The sequence below is a fragment of the Photinus pyralis genome, unplaced genomic scaffold (assembly GCF_008802855.1).
Source record: "Photinus pyralis isolate 1611_PpyrPB1 unplaced genomic scaffold, Ppyr1.3 Ppyr1.4_LG1, whole genome shotgun sequence".
In the NCBI taxonomy this organism is placed as follows: domain Eukaryota; kingdom Metazoa; phylum Arthropoda; class Insecta; order Coleoptera; family Lampyridae; genus Photinus; species Photinus pyralis.
Window position 1 is genome coordinate 48,144,275 of NW_022170249.1, and position 22,037 is coordinate 48,166,311.

General features: G+C 35.0%; 1 protein-coding gene and 1 long non-coding RNA gene across 2 annotated transcripts; both read left to right on the plus strand.

The window, feature by feature from the left end:
- Window positions 1-4,576: 4,576 nt before the first annotated feature.
- LOC116162070 (uncharacterized protein K02A2.6-like) lies at window positions 4,577-5,578 on the plus strand. Its single transcript, XM_031475603.1, has one exon. It carries the CDS (start codon window positions 4,577-4,579, stop codon window positions 5,576-5,578), a length of 1,002 nt encoding a protein of 333 aa, XP_031331463.1.
- Window positions 5,579-7,834: 2,256 nt separating this feature from the next.
- LOC116169944 lies at window positions 7,835-8,693 on the plus strand. Its single transcript, XR_004145133.1, has 3 exons — window positions 7,835-7,905; window positions 8,251-8,391; window positions 8,444-8,693. It is a non-coding gene; the product is annotated as an uncharacterized LOC116169944 (long non-coding RNA).
- The last annotated feature ends 13,344 nt before the right edge of the window (window positions 8,694-22,037 follow it).

Sequence of the window (22,037 nt, forward strand, 5' to 3'; positions counted from 1 at the left end):
TGTGGTGTATCAGAAACGTCAAACTTAACGTGCAGGTTATCTGCCAAAAATCCTTATTTTACGTTAACGCAAAACGACGTATTTGACAGATAACCTGCACGTTAGTGATACACCACACGGCTCATTATTTGACCGTGAGGAGGCTAAAAGGGAATTAGCAATATAAAGTAAAAATCGCGATTAAGAAGGCAAATTTATCTCACATGTAAATAGATAGGACCATAAAATCTGCTTTCCGTATGTATATTCAGGATCAGGTGATTAAATGACTCATTATAATTAAATATCCGCAAAGAGAATCTGTTCAAATGCGTCTATTCAGTACGAAGTTCAAACTAACAAAAGCTTGTAAAAGAGCTGCGTAAACCTTATAAACGTTTCGTCGTAGTAAGATAGGCGGAACTTAATTACAATAGACACTAAGAGAGAGGGTATAAATACAAATGCATTTTCGCTCGGAAGTTAAGTGTTGCCACGGCCAGCTTAGACAGGGAAGTCTTCTGAGCTTTTGCCTTTTCAGCTAAATGTAGTGATGTGGATTGTAAAATAACGATTTGTAAGTGACATAAAAAACGGTTATATTACGCGTAACTTACAAGAGGTTGGTTTTTTTATGTAATTCATGTCTTTTATGAAACTTACGTAACTTACGTTTTTTATTTAAAAAACCGTAATTTTTGTAAGTTACATAAATGTAATACCTATTTGATACATTTTGATCGGTACTACCACAGACCATCAACGGTACTACCAACGTAAACGATTCACCGTTGAATTTAGTTTGGTTTAATGAAGATGATACAGCCTCTAATTCGCGATCTGGAACTTCTTCCTCCAAACGACGCGTGATGGCGAAATACCTACTGCTTGGGTATTTTATTTAATACACCAAAATATATAATTTAACAAGTGTTTTTATTTTCAAACACTCACAAAATTCAAAAAGGTTTGTAGAATATTAAAAAAAACATAAAAAACATAAATGACAGGTAATTTTACAAAAATATTTGTAAATTACATAAAAAACATAAATTACTGGTAATTTTACTGTAAAATTACGGTTTTTTTAAAAAAATGGTAAGTTACATTAATTACATAAATTACATAAAAAACATAAACAATTGGTAATTTTACACGTAATATTGCGCACTTAAAAAAAACGTGTAATTTAACATCACTAGCTAAATGTAAAGGCTCTACTCCCAGAAGTGCCTCCATGACCAAAGTTGACTTGATTTTCCTAGCTGCTTTCCGTAGGTTCCCATGCGCATGGAATACTAGAGGTACCGTACAGTATTATTGGCCGCACCACTCCAGTGTCCCATGGTTTCCCAATTCTTCCTTGAAGCAGGGTACTAATGCCTACAATCCTTCATTTCCTCTCCACACTAACTCCACTGAGACAATAATAAATAATTTTCTTTCAAATCCCTCAGGTGCCGGTCCATCTTCATCCCAGACATTCATCATAGCCCTTACGCTTTTTTTTGTCCAAAGTCACCGAATTAGCTGCTCGTTGGCTTGGACCCGCCGTCATTCGCAACTCTTGCATCTGGAGTAGCTTTAAACATTGCATTTTTGAAATGAGCTCATTCCCATGTTACACTGGCTCTTTTAAACCATTTTTGCAATTTGATATTGTATGTCCCACCATTAACGTCTCAGTGATTTTCCCAGTAGTAGTAATAGCTGTTGACTCATATTTTCTCTCAATGCAGAATTCGGAGAATTGTATTAGTTAATAGTGTTACTTACCATAATCTTTTCATCTATATCTTTCACTTTGAATTCGTAAAATTACTAAAACCCGTTTGACTGGTACAAGTATTTTAGCACAGGTTACTATCGGTTTAAAAAATTTCTATGCCTAGCAACTGTAACGGTAGCTATAAATTTGGTTTTATTTTGTTTACCGAATCCGAAATCTGTAAATAAATGGTGGAATTATTTGCTGAGTCATTTGAATTCTATGAGGCAATGAATTTTTATGGGTTACGGAAACCGGGGCGACATTAAGTCGCAGAAACAGAGCAAATACTATCTTAATTGGCGCTCCTGTAACCAAAGGTGCAGACAAAAAAATTATGCAGCGATGAAATTAACGTCCAAATCGTAACATTGCAAATTAAGAACTCGGGATACTTTCAATAATATTGATTTTAAAGAAAATTGGTTGACTTAATTACTAGACATCATATAATATAATCTGCAAGAAAAAGTTGAAAGCATTCGCTTCATGGCCACTGGAGTAGTCACTGCGTGGTTCACGTTCGATTTCGATTGTTAGGTGTCAAAGCGCGAAAGAAATAGAAATAATTTATTACTGTAAACAAGAATCGGCTATTTACTGCCGTTTTCATTAAAATCCAGAAGTTGCATAAAATTAGGCGTCTTTCACAGGACTTTTGTCATTTAAAAGTAGAAATGTCTACTTTTAAATGAATAGCACATAGTCGAGAGGTCGGGTGTTCGAACCTGGGTTGAGGTGAATTTTTCATCTGTGGCAGATATGGACATTTCCTTAGATCAGTTTCGAGCATTCTTCCTAATTCGTAAGGTAAATACCGGAGTAGTATAGAACAACTTAAGAAAAATCATTATGCGGGTCTCTCTGCAATTGGGCGAAAGCCTGTTGAGCGCCCAGAACAAGAGAGGGACAATAAATAAATAAATTAATTAATTAACAAAACCTTTTCCCCACGCTGTGCAATTAACGGTTCCATAGATATGTCCTGTGACATTTCTTAATAGGACACCCTGCAGATTCTTAAAGAGGTTAACCTGTAGGCATTTGAAGCCCGTTTGGCATTGCATGTATTTTACCATTTGGAGACCCACTAGAATTGGATTTGCTAGGTAATAAAATAAATCAGTTATTGATCTAAAATTGGCTCCTCTCAATAGAGAGGACCTAATTAGTTGGTCCGTTTATGACTATAATACTTTAGGTGAACTGTGTGTAAAATGTGTCGTAAAAAACCTGGCCCGAAAATTAATCTAGTTAATAGAGAAAATAGTTACATCTGTAAACGGAAACGTTACTTAGAATTCTTTCACTATTTGAAGTTAAATTACAGGAAATTATGAAACAAGAAATCTTCAGTAAGTAAGTTAATCACAGTAAACTTTGTGTTAGCTAGCCGTTGGTGAGTATTTTTTTTTTTTAATTGTAAAGCTCATATAGGAGATCAAACTTTATTGAAAAGAATCCCTCCTTCATATGCAACTTCATTCCATAACAAACATGGTAATTGTATCTAAAGTAAGGCTCCCTTAAAGTCATCTTCTAAGCTACAATTTACTACGATTTAATTTTCATACCGATTGGATCTTTTGGATCACGGAAAAGTTTTTGAATGCCACCGTCTGAAGTTGTAGATGTTTGAAAATTTAATTTGGAAAACTTTTTTGATAGACTGCTAGCATGTGACGGAGAAGGAAATTAGGTAATTTAACGATACAAATTTACTAGGCTTAAGAAAAATACTGCATGGGATCTTTTCATCAAAACATAACGTCAGTCCGTATGTAATAAATTGCGGGCACATAAAGCAAGTTTGACCCCTCGCGGCATCGTGCTAGATGTTCGAATAATACCCCAGCAATAATTCTTTAAATCATTATTTAGAAACCTATTTACTTACGCATCCTTAATGGCCTAATAAATCAGAAGGATATAGGCGCTTTCTAAAGTTTATTATAACATATTACCGTTTGGAATTGAGAAATATGGAATATTAATCTGCGTTAAAATGAAGGTATCATCTTTCTAATTTCCCATTCAACATTTTGGCATCTTATAAAAAAAACTCGCTTTAATTGTTAATTAGGTTTGTGTTCGTCATAGGAATAATTTCGGCTTAAAATGCGCATGGAAAATCAAAATTCCATTACTTCACATAAAATTGGGTTGAGTATATTGTTAATTTAGGTTTATTGAAATCAGTTCGGTCTCTTACGCCCTTAGTATGCAACTACGGTTAAAGTAATTTCATAGGTACGCAAGGTCGAATTTTGGTATACCTACACATAAATAAGTATAGGTATAAATCTGCGAGATATTTATTGAAACTGAACATGCAAGTGCTGTACCGTACAAATCGCAATTTCGAGCATGTTGAACTTGAAGCGCTTTTTAAATGGGGTTGAGATTAATGTCAGATGCAAAGTTTGCGGTTTTTTTAAAAAATAAATTGGCTATACGTTTCACGTCAAGGATATGTATGTGCTTGACTGCGAATGAAGCGTATGAATATTACCTTCACTTGTTCTATTTATGACATGTCTTATTACTATACAGGGTGTTTTTTAAGGAGCTGTAGTTAAACGTTTCTGGGAAAGTGAAGTAGGTAGGTTTTTGAAAATTTGTACTTAGGAGTTACTCTGAAGGCCGATGTAAACTATTTTCAAAATGATCGCACTTCCGGAAATACCGTACGTAGCTTGTAACTTCGTTATTTTAAATGGCTACCCTTATTTTTTATTGCATTTTTGGATTCCACGTGAAATTTCAGTTCTTTTGATGTATATCATTTATGGTCTTTTAGTTATTTTGACTTTAAGAAAAAAATGGCGAATGATAGAAAATTTTGTTAGTAAATGTACAGAGTGTGAAAAATTTCAAAGGTCTAATGTTAAGGAACCTCTTATTTCACAAGAAATTCCTCAATTGCCATTTTTGAAAATCGCAATTGACATTGGGGAATATGGTGGTAAATGTTACCTTATATCAGTTGATTGTCTATCTAAGTGGTTAGATATAATCCCTATAGAAAGTAAATGTATAGAAGAAATCATATTGAAATTGAAGTGTATATTCTCAAATCATGGTATACCAAAAATAATAGTTTGTGACAATAATCCTTTCTGTAGCTATAAGTTTAAACTATTTGCGTCAGATTGTAATTTTGATATTTCCTATATAAGTCCTCATTACCATCAAAGCAATGGCCTGGCTGAAAAAGGAGTAGGAGTGGCTAAAGGTATCATTAAAAAAGCTAAATGTCTTGAAGATATTTATACAGCATTGTTAGAGTATAGAGTAACATCTGTCGCTGGCTTAGATTACTCGCCATCGGAAATTTTAATGGGTAGATTATTAAGATCTAAGATTCCGGCTACATTTTCTAATTTACAACCAAAATTAGTATATAATAGCGCATATGAGAAGTTGGTTAATAATCAGGCTAGTATTAAGCATTGTTATGATAAAACGTCTAGGGAAAGGGAGCCGTTTAAAAAAGGGGATGATGTGGTCGTGCAAAACCCTTTACGAAAAGTGTGGGAAAGAGCAAAAATTATTGATGTAGGTCAAACACCACGTAATTATAAAGTATTGACTGAGACGCAACGTACATTAAATAGAAATAGTATGCATATTAGAAAATCTTTAAATGTACCTAGATTTACGGGATTACCTTACGAAGAAGGTTTTTCTGAAACTAAAGCTACTGATACAGAAAATTTAAATAAAGCATCAAATAACAATCAATTTCAAGAAAGCCTTCCAGTAGTAAGAACTAGATGTGGTAGGGCTGTCAAACAGCCTGCAAAGTTTAGAGACTTTGTTGCAGCGTAAAAGGGGAGATGTTTGGTATAAAGCTAACTTCAGTCCTAACTGCCTTGACGTAAAGATGTTCCTTGTGAAAGTTTTAATAATAAATTATTATATTGTCTTGTATCTTTTGTGAGCTACACAGTATGAAACAGTGATTTATTAGAAATTGTTGAATTACAAAAAATATGTAAAAGGTATACAGGTTGATTCAAATTCGAGGACCACCATGGGGATGTCGGAAACTGTAAGGGATAGGTCGGCAGTTTCAATTTGGAAAAGTGGCGTATTTTGATGCATAACAAAATGCCGTTTTGAAACTGAAAAATTCCGACTACTTTCGGAGATATCCTGAAGAAACGAAATCGAAATCGTTTTTATTTTTTTACCGAAGTTCTTTAAAAAGATATTTCAAAATAAATGACACATCATTATGGTCATTTTTTCCCTCTACAAGATGCTAGTTTTAAATTTTAAGTCTTAACTTTTCGTCTCGGATTAATTATCATCAACTTTGTTTGTTTATTATGGAAGTCTCTTTACTTTTTGTGCCATTTGATAGAGCATTTTTTTTATTTCAGAACTGTAAACATTACATTTTGTTTTTAAAAATTGTTTTCTCATTTGATGTTTTAGAGTAGATCTTCAACTGGCCTTGAAGTGAAAAAGTAAACTGTCGAATTGTTTGCCACATATTTTGCGTTGAACGTCACCAATATTTATAGTAATAAATTTATCCCGAGATGATCATGTTAGAAAAGGAGTACAGAAGATTTATTTAGATGTATATATAGATTGTGCCCTAATGCATTATTAACTACCCCGTGTTTACTAATTCCGTTGCTGCGTGCACTTCATTAAGATGAAGGAATAATCAATTTGAGTGTCATATCGGTGTACAAATAATAACCAGGTACTCCATTAAATTAGACCTTTACCGGCAGATTTTAGTAGAATATTATGTAAGAGAGGTCGTAACTCCTAAGATGGATCTATATGGCACATAATGGGTGATAATACCATTTTCTTCTAATCAAAGTCGCAGTGAATAAGGGCTGGTCTGAGAAGCTGATGTCAAATGCTTTAGAAACACCTCAATGCCACTATTGTCGCGAAACCAAAATCGGTTGCTTGTAGTATAGGTATACGTGGTGCTTTAAGTGGATTTAATCAGTTTCCATAATATTTTTTACATAACAAAGTTGTTAGGAGATTGATCAAAACATCAATATATCACTTCAGACGTAAGATGGGCAGATTAATAGATTATAATTCGCAATTAAAGTATAGGTATATATTTAAAATGGAGATAGCTTTTTCACTAGATATGAGAAATATTAAACAAGTTTACCAATCTGTATGTAGGTATGTAAATTCCGAGGTAAATTCTTTACTTTGCGAGCAAAAGGAAAATTTGTTTAATAAGCTAATTTTGGTTTTAAACCCTACATTTGGATGTAAATGTGGTAGAAAAATAATTCTCCAACTACGACCGGAACATTTGTTTAAACAAAGGAAAATGTGACTTTTTATGGTTTTTTGCAATTATCTCCGTATCCACGGGTTTAGGGATAAAAATGGCTCAGTATGATTTTTGTTCCCCGTTAAATTTCCTACAAAAAACTTCTATTTTTTTTCGTTAGGTGACTAGTGTTCTAGATATTGCTTTGAAATGGAAGTTCTCCTTGCTTACTCCGGCATATCTGTACGACAAGGGGTTCGAAGTCCGCATATTTTCTTTGCATTGAGAAGGGATAATAATTCTACGATTGGGTAGAATTGGTTTTTCAATATTTACTTTAACACTATAATACTAATGTTTTAAAAATTGTCAAAAGTATAGGCAAATGAATTTTGACACGTTAAATTTTTTGTATTAGAATTTTGAAAAAGTGTTTCCAATCAATCCTACACGCCAAAACACACAATGCGCAACACAATGCCAAACACACGACTTAAAAAAGTTAAAGTAAAGGAAGTAAGGTACTCCTTCTATTAAGCTATTCAAATAAACGTGCTTTTGGTTTTTATCAACATTTCAAATTGCAACCGCTGCACTGGTTCGTATTGCAATGAAAGCCCCGTATATTTCGAGGCAATAGGTACCTACATTTTTTTTACTTACGAACGGAAATAATAACCAGTATCACTTTTTGTAATAACGATAAGATAAGCATTTTATCATTAGTAACGACTCTAAGAAGTATCTAATCTCTTAATTAAACCTCTTGACACGTACATATAAGTATATGTATATGCATGTGCAAGCTATAGACCAGTATTAGGTATCATCATGTATTTTAAACTTGTATTGGCTTCAGTTGGTCTCATGTGTGTAGGTGTTGCCTCAGGTATGTTGTTTAATGTTTATGATTTTATGCACGAACGGTCTTTAAATTGGAAGCCTTCATTTGCTGCCAGTTTTGTACCTACGAACTATTAGCACCCTCAGGCTACAAGCATTTAGAATAACATGGCTGAACTGACTGCTTTTTAATTTAACTTCTATTGTAAGTCGGGAACAAGGTATACATACACACATGAACGCCATGGTCTTGGAAATTATTTTGAATGGATCACTAATACGCAAAAAATAATTCTTTTTTTGTGAAAGTATTCGTTGCTATGCTAGTACACGCTTTTTGAAACATGTCGAATGCCCATTATTTGATTTATTTTAACGTATCGAATCGTAGGTTCGGACACAACATACTGCTATGGTTGCGAGGGTAGGTCCGACAGTTCCCCTACACTCCTTAATAAATGTCGTAAGTTGATTAATATTACCGTACAGAGCAATTATCCAGGACGTGTATATTGCGTATTTTATTTTGGAAGTAAGTAATGTATGTGTTATCTAATGCACGAATACCATCTACATTTTTTCAGCTGAGACCAAAGACGGTAAGAGCGTTGATTTTACGAAGAGACTGGCTTCTTCCCGTGATTGTGCTTGGCATAGAACCAATAACGGAGCAAACAAGTTCTGTTCGTATTGCGACACAGGTAACTATTGCAATACTGACACTTATTGATCAATAAGACCGAGCCTTTATAAGGATTGTAAACGTTTTTCTGCAATCGATCACTAATTATGTTATTATTCTTTAATATTTTTGTTCTTTTTTGTTTGACATTATCCTCTAAACTACAAAATGTAATAATTCTGTTGTAATATACGTATATACAGCATCAATCATTGGAAGCTAACCTTGCTTGCTTCACGCGATATGCACTAGGAATATTGGATACCCAGGGTCAAATGGACGCTATATATAGCGATTTTGAAAAAGCATTCGATCAAATAGACCACTTTATTATTTTGAAAAAGCTATCTCAATATGGATGGAGCACGCCGCTAATACAATTCTTTAAATCGTACTTGACGGGCCGATCCCAATTTGTCTCCTACGGCGGACATGATTCTAGAAGCTTTGTGCCCACGTCTGGTGTTCCGCAGGGCTCAAACTTGGGCCCTTTTCTTTCTTTTTTTGATATTATAACGACCTCTCTTCGCACCTAAATTACGTGTTGACGTTCTTCCAACTCCGAATTAATTACTCATTTTACAGTCAATATCCCGTCAAAGATTTAAAAATCACCAATGTCCGTAAAACACTTTCCGCGCGATTTTTGCTAACGGCACTATGTTTCGTAACACTGTACAGGATTATCCTACCGACTGCGCCAATTACGTGTTGACGTTCTTCCAACTCCGAATTAATTACTCATTTGCTTTAATACGTTTATTAATGAAGCAACGCAGGTAACAACTGAAGCTTAGAAAAAGTCATCTTCGTTCAAATAGGTAAGCTTATATACTATTTAAGAGATAATTACTGGTATGAAAAGATAAAGTTTGATAATTACTTATTTAACAGTTTTCGTAAAATATCTAAATATGATTAACAATGCTTTCAAAAGATAAAGTATGGAAAAAAGTGCAATTATGCGGAACACCGTTATTTATCATACTTATATAACATTTGGCGAAAAAAGATTAGATGCGAGAAAAGTGCAACTTAGAGGTTCTTCTAGTTTTATCAATGTGGAATGGGATCCCTCCAGTGGCGTGTACGTGATTAGGGGTGCTGGCATATAACTCCTATCTTCGCAGAACCTTTTATTTGCCGACGACTTGAAAATATTTACGAAAGTATCCTGTGTGAATGATTGTTATCGGCTTCAAGAGGATCTAGATAATCTACATCAGTGGTGCGAAAGTAATAGACTACGCTTGAATATAAGCAAATGCAAAGTAATTACATTCTCCCGTAAGCGTACAGATATTGAGTTTGATTAGCATTACCAATACTCCCTTACTTAGGACTAGCTATGTCAAAGACTTAGGCGTCGTGTTAGATAAACGTTTATCCTTTTCACTCCATGTAAATGAAGTAGTCAAACAATCTTTGAAGGCCCTTGGGTTTATAATTCGGTCAAGCATGGACTTTGAAGACGTTTCTACTATCAAGTGTCTATACTGTGCTCTTGTCCGATCTAAGTTGGAGTACTGCGCTTGCATGTGGCAACCATACTTTAGTAAAAATATCGAACAAATCGAAAAGGTTCAACACCGATTCTTAAAATATCTATTTTTTCGATGTGAGGGACGATATCCAGTTAGAGGATATCCCCGATCGCAGATGCTGGAAAAGTTTAATCTATTACCACTTTGTGTTAGACGGAAACGTATTGGTATGGCGTTGTTGTTCAATCTAATGAATAATAATACTGACTGTATAGCACTACATAATTACATAAAACTAAGCATACCAAGATTGTCGGCAAGGCGTGCCCTCACGTTTCACATACCAAAGTGTAACACAATTAGCCTGAAGAATTCGCCACCCTGTGTCACAATTATAATTATAATTTAATATGTCATATAGTAGACATTTTTAATTGTACATTAAAAACGCTAAATAGCTTCTTAGTTTGAAATAATATTTTTTGTTTTTATTTTTGTTTTAGTTTATACACAGTAATTATTGCATTTTCGTTCACTTATATACCTGATCTTTAGTTTTATATCTAATTAACATATTCGTTGTCACAGAATTCTATAGTTTTATTTTTAGTTAATTGCACTTCAACGTTTTTACTGTTTCTTTAAACATTTTGAAGTTGTCCAATATTGGTGTTATTGCTGTATGGACAATAAAGATTATTATTATTATTATTAAGTCACCTTATATCTCCGCCATCGCCGTAACACATCTTAACTTCTCAAAGATCTATAAAAATGTTAAAATTCTTTGCAATCTAAAATATTGTACACTAATACCTCTAAATACGTGTAATACCCGATTTTGCTGAACTAATACCTATTAATACCCACTATAACACCTAATACCCATATTAATACCCACAAATACCTACTAATACCCACTAATACCTTTGGTTAAATTCCATATTTCGTACTTAGGAATTAAGTGATTCATAAAAAATAAATAAGAAAGTTGGCACTGAGCATGCGCAAAACCAAATTTTGATTTTTAGAAGTGCCTATACTCGTATGTATCAAATTTCATTTAAATACCTTCATAAATAAACAAGTATAAATTGTGCACAAGTCTTGTGCAGATAAAGCGCATTTTTTAAACCGAAATAGCTTTTGTTTTGACATCACCAATGGATATATTTCTTGCAGACGTGTATCGCCCTTTGTGAGTACCATCTTCCGACAATCCGTTCTTGAGGTATAAGGGAATATAACCGATCACGATAAGAGGCAAAGGAGGAGGGCTATAGTTGGTAGAAATTAATTCCTTTCGTTGAGACCTTTAATTAGAGTACGATGAAGGATAAAACTAGTTCCCCCCCCTTCACCGCGTACTTTGCTAAGAAGACAGAAAGAAAGGCAGTAGTTGGTAGAAAACGGTTCCTTTCGTTGAGACCCGTAGTTAGAATACAATGAGAGATAAAATTAATTTTTATAAGGTTATAAGTTTTTTGGAGAAGATCAAATGAATTCTACAAACATCGAAAGTACAGGTTTCAATGGCAATCGATTTTCCTGGCCTTTTTCTGGTAGTATTACTTTCAAAAGTGTTACTAATTGCACCTTTAACTTCGGTTCTTCTACTAGCACTGAGAATATCAAGTAGGTATCAATAAAGTTAGTTGGAATTGAAGGGTATTTTATTCACTTATAACCTTACATTACGGTGTTGAGGTAGGGAAAACTTTTTCCTCCCTTAGTTTGGAAAAGTACAGATTTCGCCCTTCAAAACTGTGCAAGAAGTACTATATTAGGTGGTAGGAAAAAGCTTTTCCGGCACCTCATTCTCCGTTTACTTCGTATACCTATACTTGCAGCCAGTGTTGCCGTAGATTAATTTCACGTTGTTAAAAATGGTGTACTTGTGTTCGATTGGTGATTTGTCTTTGTCGACCGCTAACGCAGAGGTAAAAAGACATTCATTGAAAAAAGAATCAATGGAAGAAAATTGAAAATATTAGGACGGTTAGTATAATACATTAAGTGTCGAAAAATCTATTTAATAAACAATTATCAAAGTCCTCTATCGAAGGAACTTCAGCCCATTTTTGTATGGTAGATCAATATTCTATTAGCAAACTTTGACTCCATCATCAGTAAGATCTCCTTTGTCAGTACCCACTCTGAAGTCCCGTTCTCCCGCAATTCGCGTTGGTAGTTTTAACTCCCCCATCAGTAAGATATTGTCGCCGACAACCAAATTCCCTTCCGACGTCCCGTTCAATCGCAAGAAATCCTCCACAAAATAGTACTGAATTTTTGGGGCACTTCTCATAGCTCGAGCTTCTATTGGCGACACGAGAAGGAGAGACAGTGATTTGGACTTTAGGAAATTTTAAACTGCGTGACAAAATTCACAAGGGAAGGCAACTTTTGGGCGGTCGAAGTCGACAACCCCTCGAAAACGCGCGCCTTGCAAAAGTTGGTTTATTTCGCTCTACGAAAAAAAAAATTCCGCCACGCAGAAGTTGGGCGCGTTTACAAGATCTTTCCGATGACACCAATTTAAAAACAATCGGACCCAAACTATAGAAGAAGATAGGAAAAACTAAAAATCACCACGTTAGTATAACATACTCGAGGATGACGCCCAGATTTCGCCGCCCCAGATCATGTAGTTCCGTCCCTAAAGTTGTTAATTACACGTATTCGGTAGGTACATGTACACACCTCGTGTTTCCACAAGCGTTCTTCAACGGGTCCGCATTTGCTGTCAGCCGTCCATCCAGCCGGCCAAAGTGAGATTAAAAGCTACCTTTTTACAAATAAATTTACAAAAATGTGATATAAAGGAGAGTTTGGAAAATATTGATTGGAACACTAACTGCAAGTACGAACTAAACCGAGAATGGGGTGCCAGAAAAGTCGAGACGCCCACGATTGGGGTGGGGGTGGTTGTTTAGAGTTACGGGGGTCACTTCGAAGGCCCCCCCTTGCAGGTAGGATTGAATTCATCATGTTGTAGGCATTCTAAGAGAACAGTGTCCGGCGTGTTACAGAAATATTAGAAAATAGTATTTCGATTACTTCAATGAGTTGCTGAAAATTGTATCTGCGCCACTTAACATCTAAAAAATTCTATTCGTCTATTCGGTAGGAAATTTTCTTCCCTACAATTTTCCTCTCTTGGCATTTTTTCTTAAAATGCTTCGTTTTAGAGTTATTACGAAAAATTTCAAAAAACGTAGATTTTATAATACTTAAGGGGTGGTTTTGGGATGACGGGCTCAACGCCTCGACGCTGGGGTTTCAGAGCGTTTTTAGACCCTTAAAACAAACTACCTTGCTAAATTTCAGCTTGTCTCTAATTTGTTGAACGTTGGCCATAAAAAACGATGGATAGTCCCTGTGCTATTTTCCTTTCTTGCCCAACTGATTTTTCTGCTTTTCGAGCGCCATCAGGGATGGAAATAAACCCCTAAAGCGGCAGAGAACCTCGGTGTGACCCTACGGGGTCATTTGATTTAACCCGTTTTCAATAGTTTGAACCGAATCGGTCCACGTGTTTGGCAGTTAATGTGTTCACGGACAGACGGACACCATCGACTCCCGCTTAATAAAGACCAAATAAAAAAATTAATATAACAAAATAAATATTGCACCTTAGCAAAAGATTTATGACATGGCGAATCGCATACCTTTCTCGAGTGCCTTTATTTTCCATAGTAATTCTATAGAACAAAAAATGCCAATACGCTATTGATGGAAACCAGGAAAAAATACGTACCTATTTCATAAGATTTACTTCCATCGCCTGAATTTGGGAAGTATAAAAGCTTTTTAGGGAGAAAGTTAATTTACTAATTGACCATAAAACTGTAGGTATCAGCCAGTAGGAGTACGAGTAATACAAAAGAATTTAATTATAGATTGGAATCGCAATAAAATTGACCCGTTGACCAATTAAAAAAATCAACAATAAGTTATTGTAGTCGATATGTATCAAATTAGTAGCTCACAATATCCGATGAAAAGAAGGACTCAATAACGATGTTATACACGAATTCAGGTCTAGTGAATAATTGTGTTTGCGGTTACGCCTAACAGAATGTATAAACCGGGATTCTAAGGTATTTGTAAATTATTAGCTAGGTAAAAGGGTCAGTGTAATTATATTACAGTAGTTGCAACTTCGGACAAAGAAACATCAAGCGTGAGTTTCCTTGGATTGCTTTTTATTGAGTTTTCACAATACTATACTTGAAAACTACAAAAAGACCTAATTAAAATGAGCAAGCTGTCATAATCAGCGAAAGTCTTTTGAAACACACTGAAACTGAACCTTAAAGTCAATATTATTATATTATTATTATTATTATATTATATCGTTTATATGGTAACCACATAATTTAATTTTTGCTCTGTCGAAATAGACTCCGAATAATTAGCGGGGCCCGTAATAAATACCATTTACGGACACTTTTCTCGTATCTGGACCCGTGAAAACGCGCCTTACGGGGGCCAAGTCGACCAGTCAACATTCTGCCCTCCACAAAAACTGATACGGAACCAAGGAGCTACACAGATCGACGCTAGCGGAGCTTTCCTATTTGATCTTGGCTGTTGTTACGCGCGTTATCCACAATTAAGAAGCAAAAGCCTTTAACACTGAAAAATTGATTATGAAATTATGCTTTTTATCGTGATTAATTAGCACTAAAACCCTACCTTCGCTGATCGGTTCAGAAGGGCGCTTTAATCTAAATATTTGTACGATTCCTCAGTTACTCTACTAAGATATTTTTAACTCATTATCTTAGTGGGCTATTCATTTTCATAAAGACGAAAACGGTGAAAAGAATTCATTACAATGCTAAGCAAGAGCTGTCTACGTAGGGCTATATAAAATAAATTCTACCTTTGAATTGGTAATAATAAAATTGTGTACTAAAATGGCCCTTATATTATTGCGTATGTATACTTTTCTTTCCCCTTCGCGGCACTTTGCAATTCCGCCTTTATCGCAAATGAAATCAAATTAAAAGGGTTTAATTATGCCGTGATGTTATTGTATTAACATCTAACCCTCTCGTGACAAATTCTGACGGCTTTTGTTCCCTATGGTGTTCTTTTTTGATGTACGCTTTAATTTCTCGTCACAATATCCGCTTATATTTTACACTTTGGATGAAGCGATATGCAAATAACACTAGCCGGTTACACACACAACTTGCATCTTATCTTTAAAAGTTTTGAGAAAGTGACAGTATAAATTCGAGTTGCAGCTCGAAGTTTCCAAATTAAAATCGGGCGATTGTATGCGAAAAAAAAGTTTTTTTTAAAACGGCACAAAATTTATTCTGAAAGTTTGCTATAAACAGAAGTTTCTTTCTTGGGAGAAGGTATGGTAAACTGAAACCAATTACAAGATGATAAACTAATCCAAAGTTTTCGTAAAGCTGCGGTTGTAAATCACGCTCGAACTAGAAATTTATTGAGTTAAGCTCATTACAAGATGCCGGATTCGGGAACATAAATATCAGTATTACTTGCTGAAAATAAAGTCTACTTTATGATGATGTAAAATATTACATTTTATAATGATGCATGTCCATGTCTTGCCTTCAGCGAAAGAAACCATTTCGTTCTTGTTATGCATGTATTTTAATTTAAACTCAATTTTTGGATAAATATGTATTTAACCTGTATGTATACTAATATCCCTCATATATTATTTCCTCAATCGCCAGTAAATTGCAATTCCACTACTATTGAGCTCAGACCTCATAGTTTTCTCAGTCTTTTTAAATGCGACCCAGCCAAGTAACGACTTTGTTTTAAAAAAACCTATTCATTATGCAGGTTCCTCAGGTGTCTGGAAACTGCATGGTAACGATTCAATTTTAAAGAAGTTCAATTAAAAGAATTTTAGTTTCAAACTTTTAAAGTTGAAGTGTTTGTAGAAGATTGTGCTAAGGATACAAGTTTAATGATGTACTGTTTAGAAATATTTATGTAATTAGTTCTTACGGAAAAAGCTTTTATAAACTTAGTAACCAACAAGGTTAGCAACAGATCTCTCAAACTGGCATAGTTTTATTGACGCAGAAAGTATCCATAGAGGTGATTTTGTTACACGTAGTGACTTTTGAAAAGAAAGATCACGCAAATATTTTACTTAGCTAATTCAATAAAAAATAAGACTTTTTTTAAAAGCATGGTTCTGTTGGTTTTGTAAAACAGTTTTTAATTGGTTCTAACCACTGCACCTTAGGAAAATTTCTCGCTGTAGAGAAAATGATGTGCAGGCTGTTCTGTATTCAAGAGTAATATAATTTTACTTACCTATATACAGCTCTTCTTCTCCAGGTTGAACTATTTTCCGTATCTATTTGGAACTTCTTATTTATTTCTTTAGTTGGAGGGTGAAGAGCGGTTGTGAATTGTTTTTTTACTTTTACTTTATCGATTAGCAGTATACCAGGGAGTAGACTTGGCGTTATTCACTAACTTTCGACCAGTGCTGTAAGGTTCAAGTAGGTTTAGGGGAGTGTGAGTTTTAATATATCGTTATCGTGAATTTTAGATTCCCTCTGTAGGTTATTTACACCGTGCCGCTTCTTCGACCACGAGAGAAACGTTCAGGTAGTCCACCCCTGTTTCAAGTTCAATACTTCTTTTAGGTGGTTAGAAGGTTACGTGCGGAGTCTTTTCTTCCAATTTGAGGATTCACTCATATAGATTTTTTTACTAACATTATTTGAAAAACCTGAAGGACTGACCCTAAAAGTGTTGAAATTGGTGTATTGAGCTTAACTTATTACCTTCGTATAATACTTAATAATTCGTTGATTTATGAACCTTAAAAATATTAAACAATTCAATATTTCGCCTCGTACCTTGGTAACCTTTGTAGAGACTGTGCTTAACTGGCAAAAGACGATCTTTTAGTCCGTCTGCGGTAATTAACAGAAAAAAGATCGAGGGCACCAAAGTTTAAAATTTATCAACAGGTTAACCATGTTAACGTATTTGTATCATAAAACTTAAAAGACCAGCCTGTTTGATTTTAGCTGTCACAGCGGATATAGCACCGTTACTGTTACATATATGAGAAAATGTTATAGAGTAAAAGTTGTTCTACATTTAATTTTGCATTATCTGTTATGGCAAGAAAAACAAGTTAAAAAGTAATCGTAAACGATTTACATAAAGCGCATTTCCACTTGCATTCATTTCCTATTTGTAAGATGCAACTTTTATTAAAATTGTAAAAATCCTGCCACAAATATGAAATATAGCGTTACACATGTGCAATCCATTTTTGACGTGCTACTTCAATTTCAGTTTATAAGAAGAGTTTCATTTCAATGCTTTTCTAAATAAGAAAGTTGGAACTGCGCATGCGCAAAACTACATTTTGAAGCTAACGTTAGATTTTCCTTTGTTCCAAGTGGTATGTATCAAATTTCATTTAAATGCTTTCATAAATAAAAAAGTTGACACTGCGCATGCGCAAAACCAAATTTTGAAACTGGCGCTAGATTTTCCTTTATTCCAAGTGGCTATTTATCAAATTTCATTTAAATCCCTCCATAAATAAGAAAGTTGGCACTGCGCATGCGCAAAACCAAATTTTGACACTGGCGTTAAATTTGCTTTTATTCAAAGTGGCTATGTATCAAATTTCATTTAAATACTTTTATAATTAAAAAAGTTTGCAATTCTGTTTATAAATGGTCGAGATGCGAAAAGGGCACTGTGAATTTTGAATGGATTCGACTCAACTTTTGGCATTGCGCATTGTATGGATACAGCTATTCCCATATTGAATTTCATGCAATTCAGTTCATAACTAATGTAAAAGCGATCGGACATTTACAAAGTTATCGTTCACACGGACAGATAGAGGGACAGACAGACAAAGGAACAGACGGACAGACCAACAGGCAGACGACAGACAGCAATGCAAAATTATAAACGATCTCTAGGATCGTTAATAAACGGCAAAAGTGTAAAATTATGGAACATGTAAAAAAACGGTTTTTTGTTTTTTTTACAATAACTTTTTTTGTAAGCGGTACAAAAAAAATTCCTTCCTTGGTACAAGACTCGACACCATAACGAACTAAATAGCTAAAAAAGTAGAACAATAGCTCTTAAGATAAAAAACTAGTAGCGTCTCAAAACGAGCGGACGGACGGACGGACTGACAATGTGGCCACAATAGCGCATGTTTTTTTTATTGTGGAAATGCGCTAAAAACAATTAAAAAGAAGATGTATCAAGTAAATAGCAAATAATTCAAAATTTTAGATGGAATGTACCGGTTTTATTAAAGATTCTGAAATGTATATTACAATGTCATAGTATCTAATGAATTAAAAAACATAAATCTAGTAAAAAATGCACGTTTAAGTGAATTGAATATATATAATTATTTTGTTTTCCGGCCTACTTTTTCTAATAAAGCTCTAATCTATGTAAGTGTGCATTTATAGTTTAATTATAGATTTACTTTTTTTAATTGATTAGATAACTATGACATGTGATATAACGTTGGAAAGAGAATTGTGTACAGTGTAACGCATGTTACAATAATTAATTCCACTGCACTCTACCTCTGCTTAATCTGTATACGTCTCAATTAAATTGGGATAGGTCCTTGTTGTGTAATTATACGTAAATGTGCTCTGGCTAGCTGTCAGTCAGAAATCCTCTGGTGCCCTCTTAGGGAAAAGGGTAAAGGGATAACTAATCATAATAATTCAGTAATCTGTATTAAATTAAGAAACGGTTCTCATTTTCTTTAAGGTAAATTTTAGCTGCAATAGAATTCGTGAATGCGGTTTGGGGCTACACAATCCCGTAAAGCCAATGGTTAAGCCACGTTCATTCGTAAAAACACCCTTCGTATTGATAGCAAATATTCAACTGTATTTGTAAAAATAAACACACTATATAGTGATCGTCAGGTGCTACATGAAAATTAATTGTATTTTCACACTCTGTATAATAACAACAAATCAAACTGCAATGCGTTAATGTATTAATAATTCTCAGGTGCTAGTCTAAATTTTATCGGCACCGGGTGTCCACCAATATGAACACGCGTTCGAACAATTGTTCATAAATACCTCTAATGTTTGTGCACCAGGAGTTTTAGATGCGTTCTGGTTACTGATTTCAATAAAAGCTACAGCTGTACTTTGCACGGACCAAGTATGAGACCGTTTGTTCGATGTAGAATGAAATTAGTTATCTAGCTGTACTCCGCACGGACTGGCTACAGAATCCTAGTCGGTGTTACGAACGTCAGAGGAAGAGTTATAACACCGGCCCCACTGCCACAAGCCCCTCATTGGCTGTAACGCTAGATGCCTCAACGGCGAAGTGCTTATAGCCAGCACCTACAGCCAACAGGTTGCGTTGTCGTCTGCTATTCGGGAGGTTGTGGGTTCGAATCCCGCTGCCAACTGCTCTGTCTGGGGTTTTGTTCCTCAGACGTATGTAGCTTCGCATAATGCTAAGCATTATGTTGAAATCCTGAGGCGAATGATGGAGCAGTACTCTTCCCTTTCAGCATCCTAACTCCGTTCCTTCCGTTTCCAACTTTACCCACCCTTGCATTCCCGTTCTCTTGGCTGCCCGAAAAATAAGCCTTTCAGTCGATGTAGTAAGATTGCTTAAATTCCTTTAAGAATTTTCTGATTACTTTCAATAAAAATTTAATGCAATTTCTTAAATAAATCCGATCGCGCAATGAACTTTTGATTTATATCGACTGCATGGAAACTATCTCTACGGTTTATCAAACGCTTTTCATTAGATCCTCTGAATAAGATTACCGAAACGCGCGACTACCTTGCTTTTTTCGACCCTGCTGCCTTCACTATAAATCTGCGGGGTTACATATTCCTTTGGGTAATGTATATTCAACACCCTAAACGAACAAATGCGTATTTGACGAAAACAGTTTATTTTCGCGGTTTTTCCGGAATTCAAATAACTACAGCACTTCGAATTTGGATTCGGGGGCGGTAATTCCGCGATTTAAATTGGCAAACGTTGGCCAAATGTTGCATACTCGACTGTCTGTTCTCGTTGCATGGTTGCTACTGCAAATTGTTCTTAAATAATGATAAATATATTTGTAATTCAAAAGAAAATGGCGGTCAACAGAAGTGCTACCAACATATGATTGTGACAAAGAGGTTCCAACATTACCAAGATATTTCTTTAATTGTTTAAATAATTAAATAAATCTAAAAACAAGCAGCACAAGAATGTACACGAGCTGAAGGCACGCATTAACACACAATTCGAAATTTTTCTAGCTATTTTACAAGTTTCTGTATAAATGTGAGGTCGGTACAGAGAGAGAGAGACACCATTCAAATTGTGTTGGGTTTCCTAGGTCGCAATCCCTTTTGATGTGTAAAATAGGAGGCGATGTGCGGTATCCGAAAACGCAACCGTAATTTAACGTTACATCAGAACCGTACATCTACTAATCAATATGATCCCAATTAGGTCAAGGTATAAAAACAATAAGGGTGTTTTTTATTACAAACACTTTCGATCGAAAATGAACAAAGATTCTGGTGGGCGCACTTTATTTTCTTGTGTCGTAGTTTACGCGCCACTATTTCAGTTTACGTAGAATCGCGCGCCCGTAAGAGAGATGGGCTGCGTTTTAAGGATAAAAGATAAGGGATTCGTTTTCGTAATAAATGACCGTATTTAGTCAATGTCCGAGCTTTTGACAGGAAGAAGGTCTTGGCAACGGAGATTGTTTCGTATCTATCAACTCCAGGTTTGGGTCGCTATGTATATAATTTTGGCGACCGAGTATTGGTTGGCGTATGACATAATTTAGTAGAGTGTAGTTCGTACCCACTTGACTTGTAAATATGTCAGTTTGTTTGCTTGTCACATAAGCAGAGTTGATCATTATTCTGTTGCGAGATTGTTTTTAGTGAAAGAGCGCTCTAGAGCATCAGAAATAAAGGGGAGCCTTTATGAATCCGTCCTCGGTTATGTCGTCGAGCTGAATTTTTCAAGACCATATTAAGTTTGTCAATGAACTAGCGTTCAGCTTATCTCTTGGCATCTATATTGAAGTTTTACAAAATTGCCGACATAATTTCGTAACGCTCGACCTTAATTTATTTTAAACTCTAATGGAATGGCAAATACGAAAAAATTGACGCATTTTGAAAACGTCGATGGCACGAAAAGTTAATGGTAATTAATATGCAAAACTCTTAATCCCGATTTAATTCCGGTGTAGGTACTTTAAATATTGCACTGTCATACACGTTAATCCCTTACACTTTTACAGGCCTGATATTTAATTTTTGATTAATATTTAGCGTAGCTGCCCTCTCTAACAAAAGCGATCAAGTCACCGATTGCGCAAAGGTTCACTTTTCTGATGTTTTAGTATCGTCATTTCTCTTATCCTGTTTCCAGCCCTTTGCTATTAGTTAGATGTAGTAGACACAATAGGTCAATTCATCTATTTCTTTATTCGTTCTTGCCTCCCTAGGCTTGTTAATTTAATAAACAAAAACTGTTTTTATTTGAACGTCTTAGTATAGTATTATGCCTCCGACCTAATTCACAAAACACACCAAAATTCTCCATTTTACTGGAGAGATAAAATAAACAAAATACACTAACGAAAGTGTATAAATTTGTCGCTTAACGTTAAAAAAATGTGACTAATACTTTGATGTTACCATTATATTTATAAATAAGGGCTTACTTATGGATTTTTCAAGATAATTTGAGAATGTTTTTAAACTGTATTAGCTCAGGTTTTGATAATTTTTCATAGATATTTTCTCAGATAAGATGACAATAATGACAAAAATTCTAATAATATTCTAATCATAATAGACAGTTTTACATTGCTCCGAGTCCAATCTAGACCAGCCTATCCTTTTCGGTGTGCATAACTTTTTGATGTCGTACGATACGTCTCCCATTTACCTGTACTTTGGCAACATCAAAAAGATTCCTTAGATCTGCCCG

Coding starts and splice junctions, on each gene's coding strand:
- LOC116162070 (XM_031475603.1), top strand. CDS start 4,577: ATGATAGAAAATTTTGTTAGTAAATGTACAGAGTGTGAAAAATTTCAA.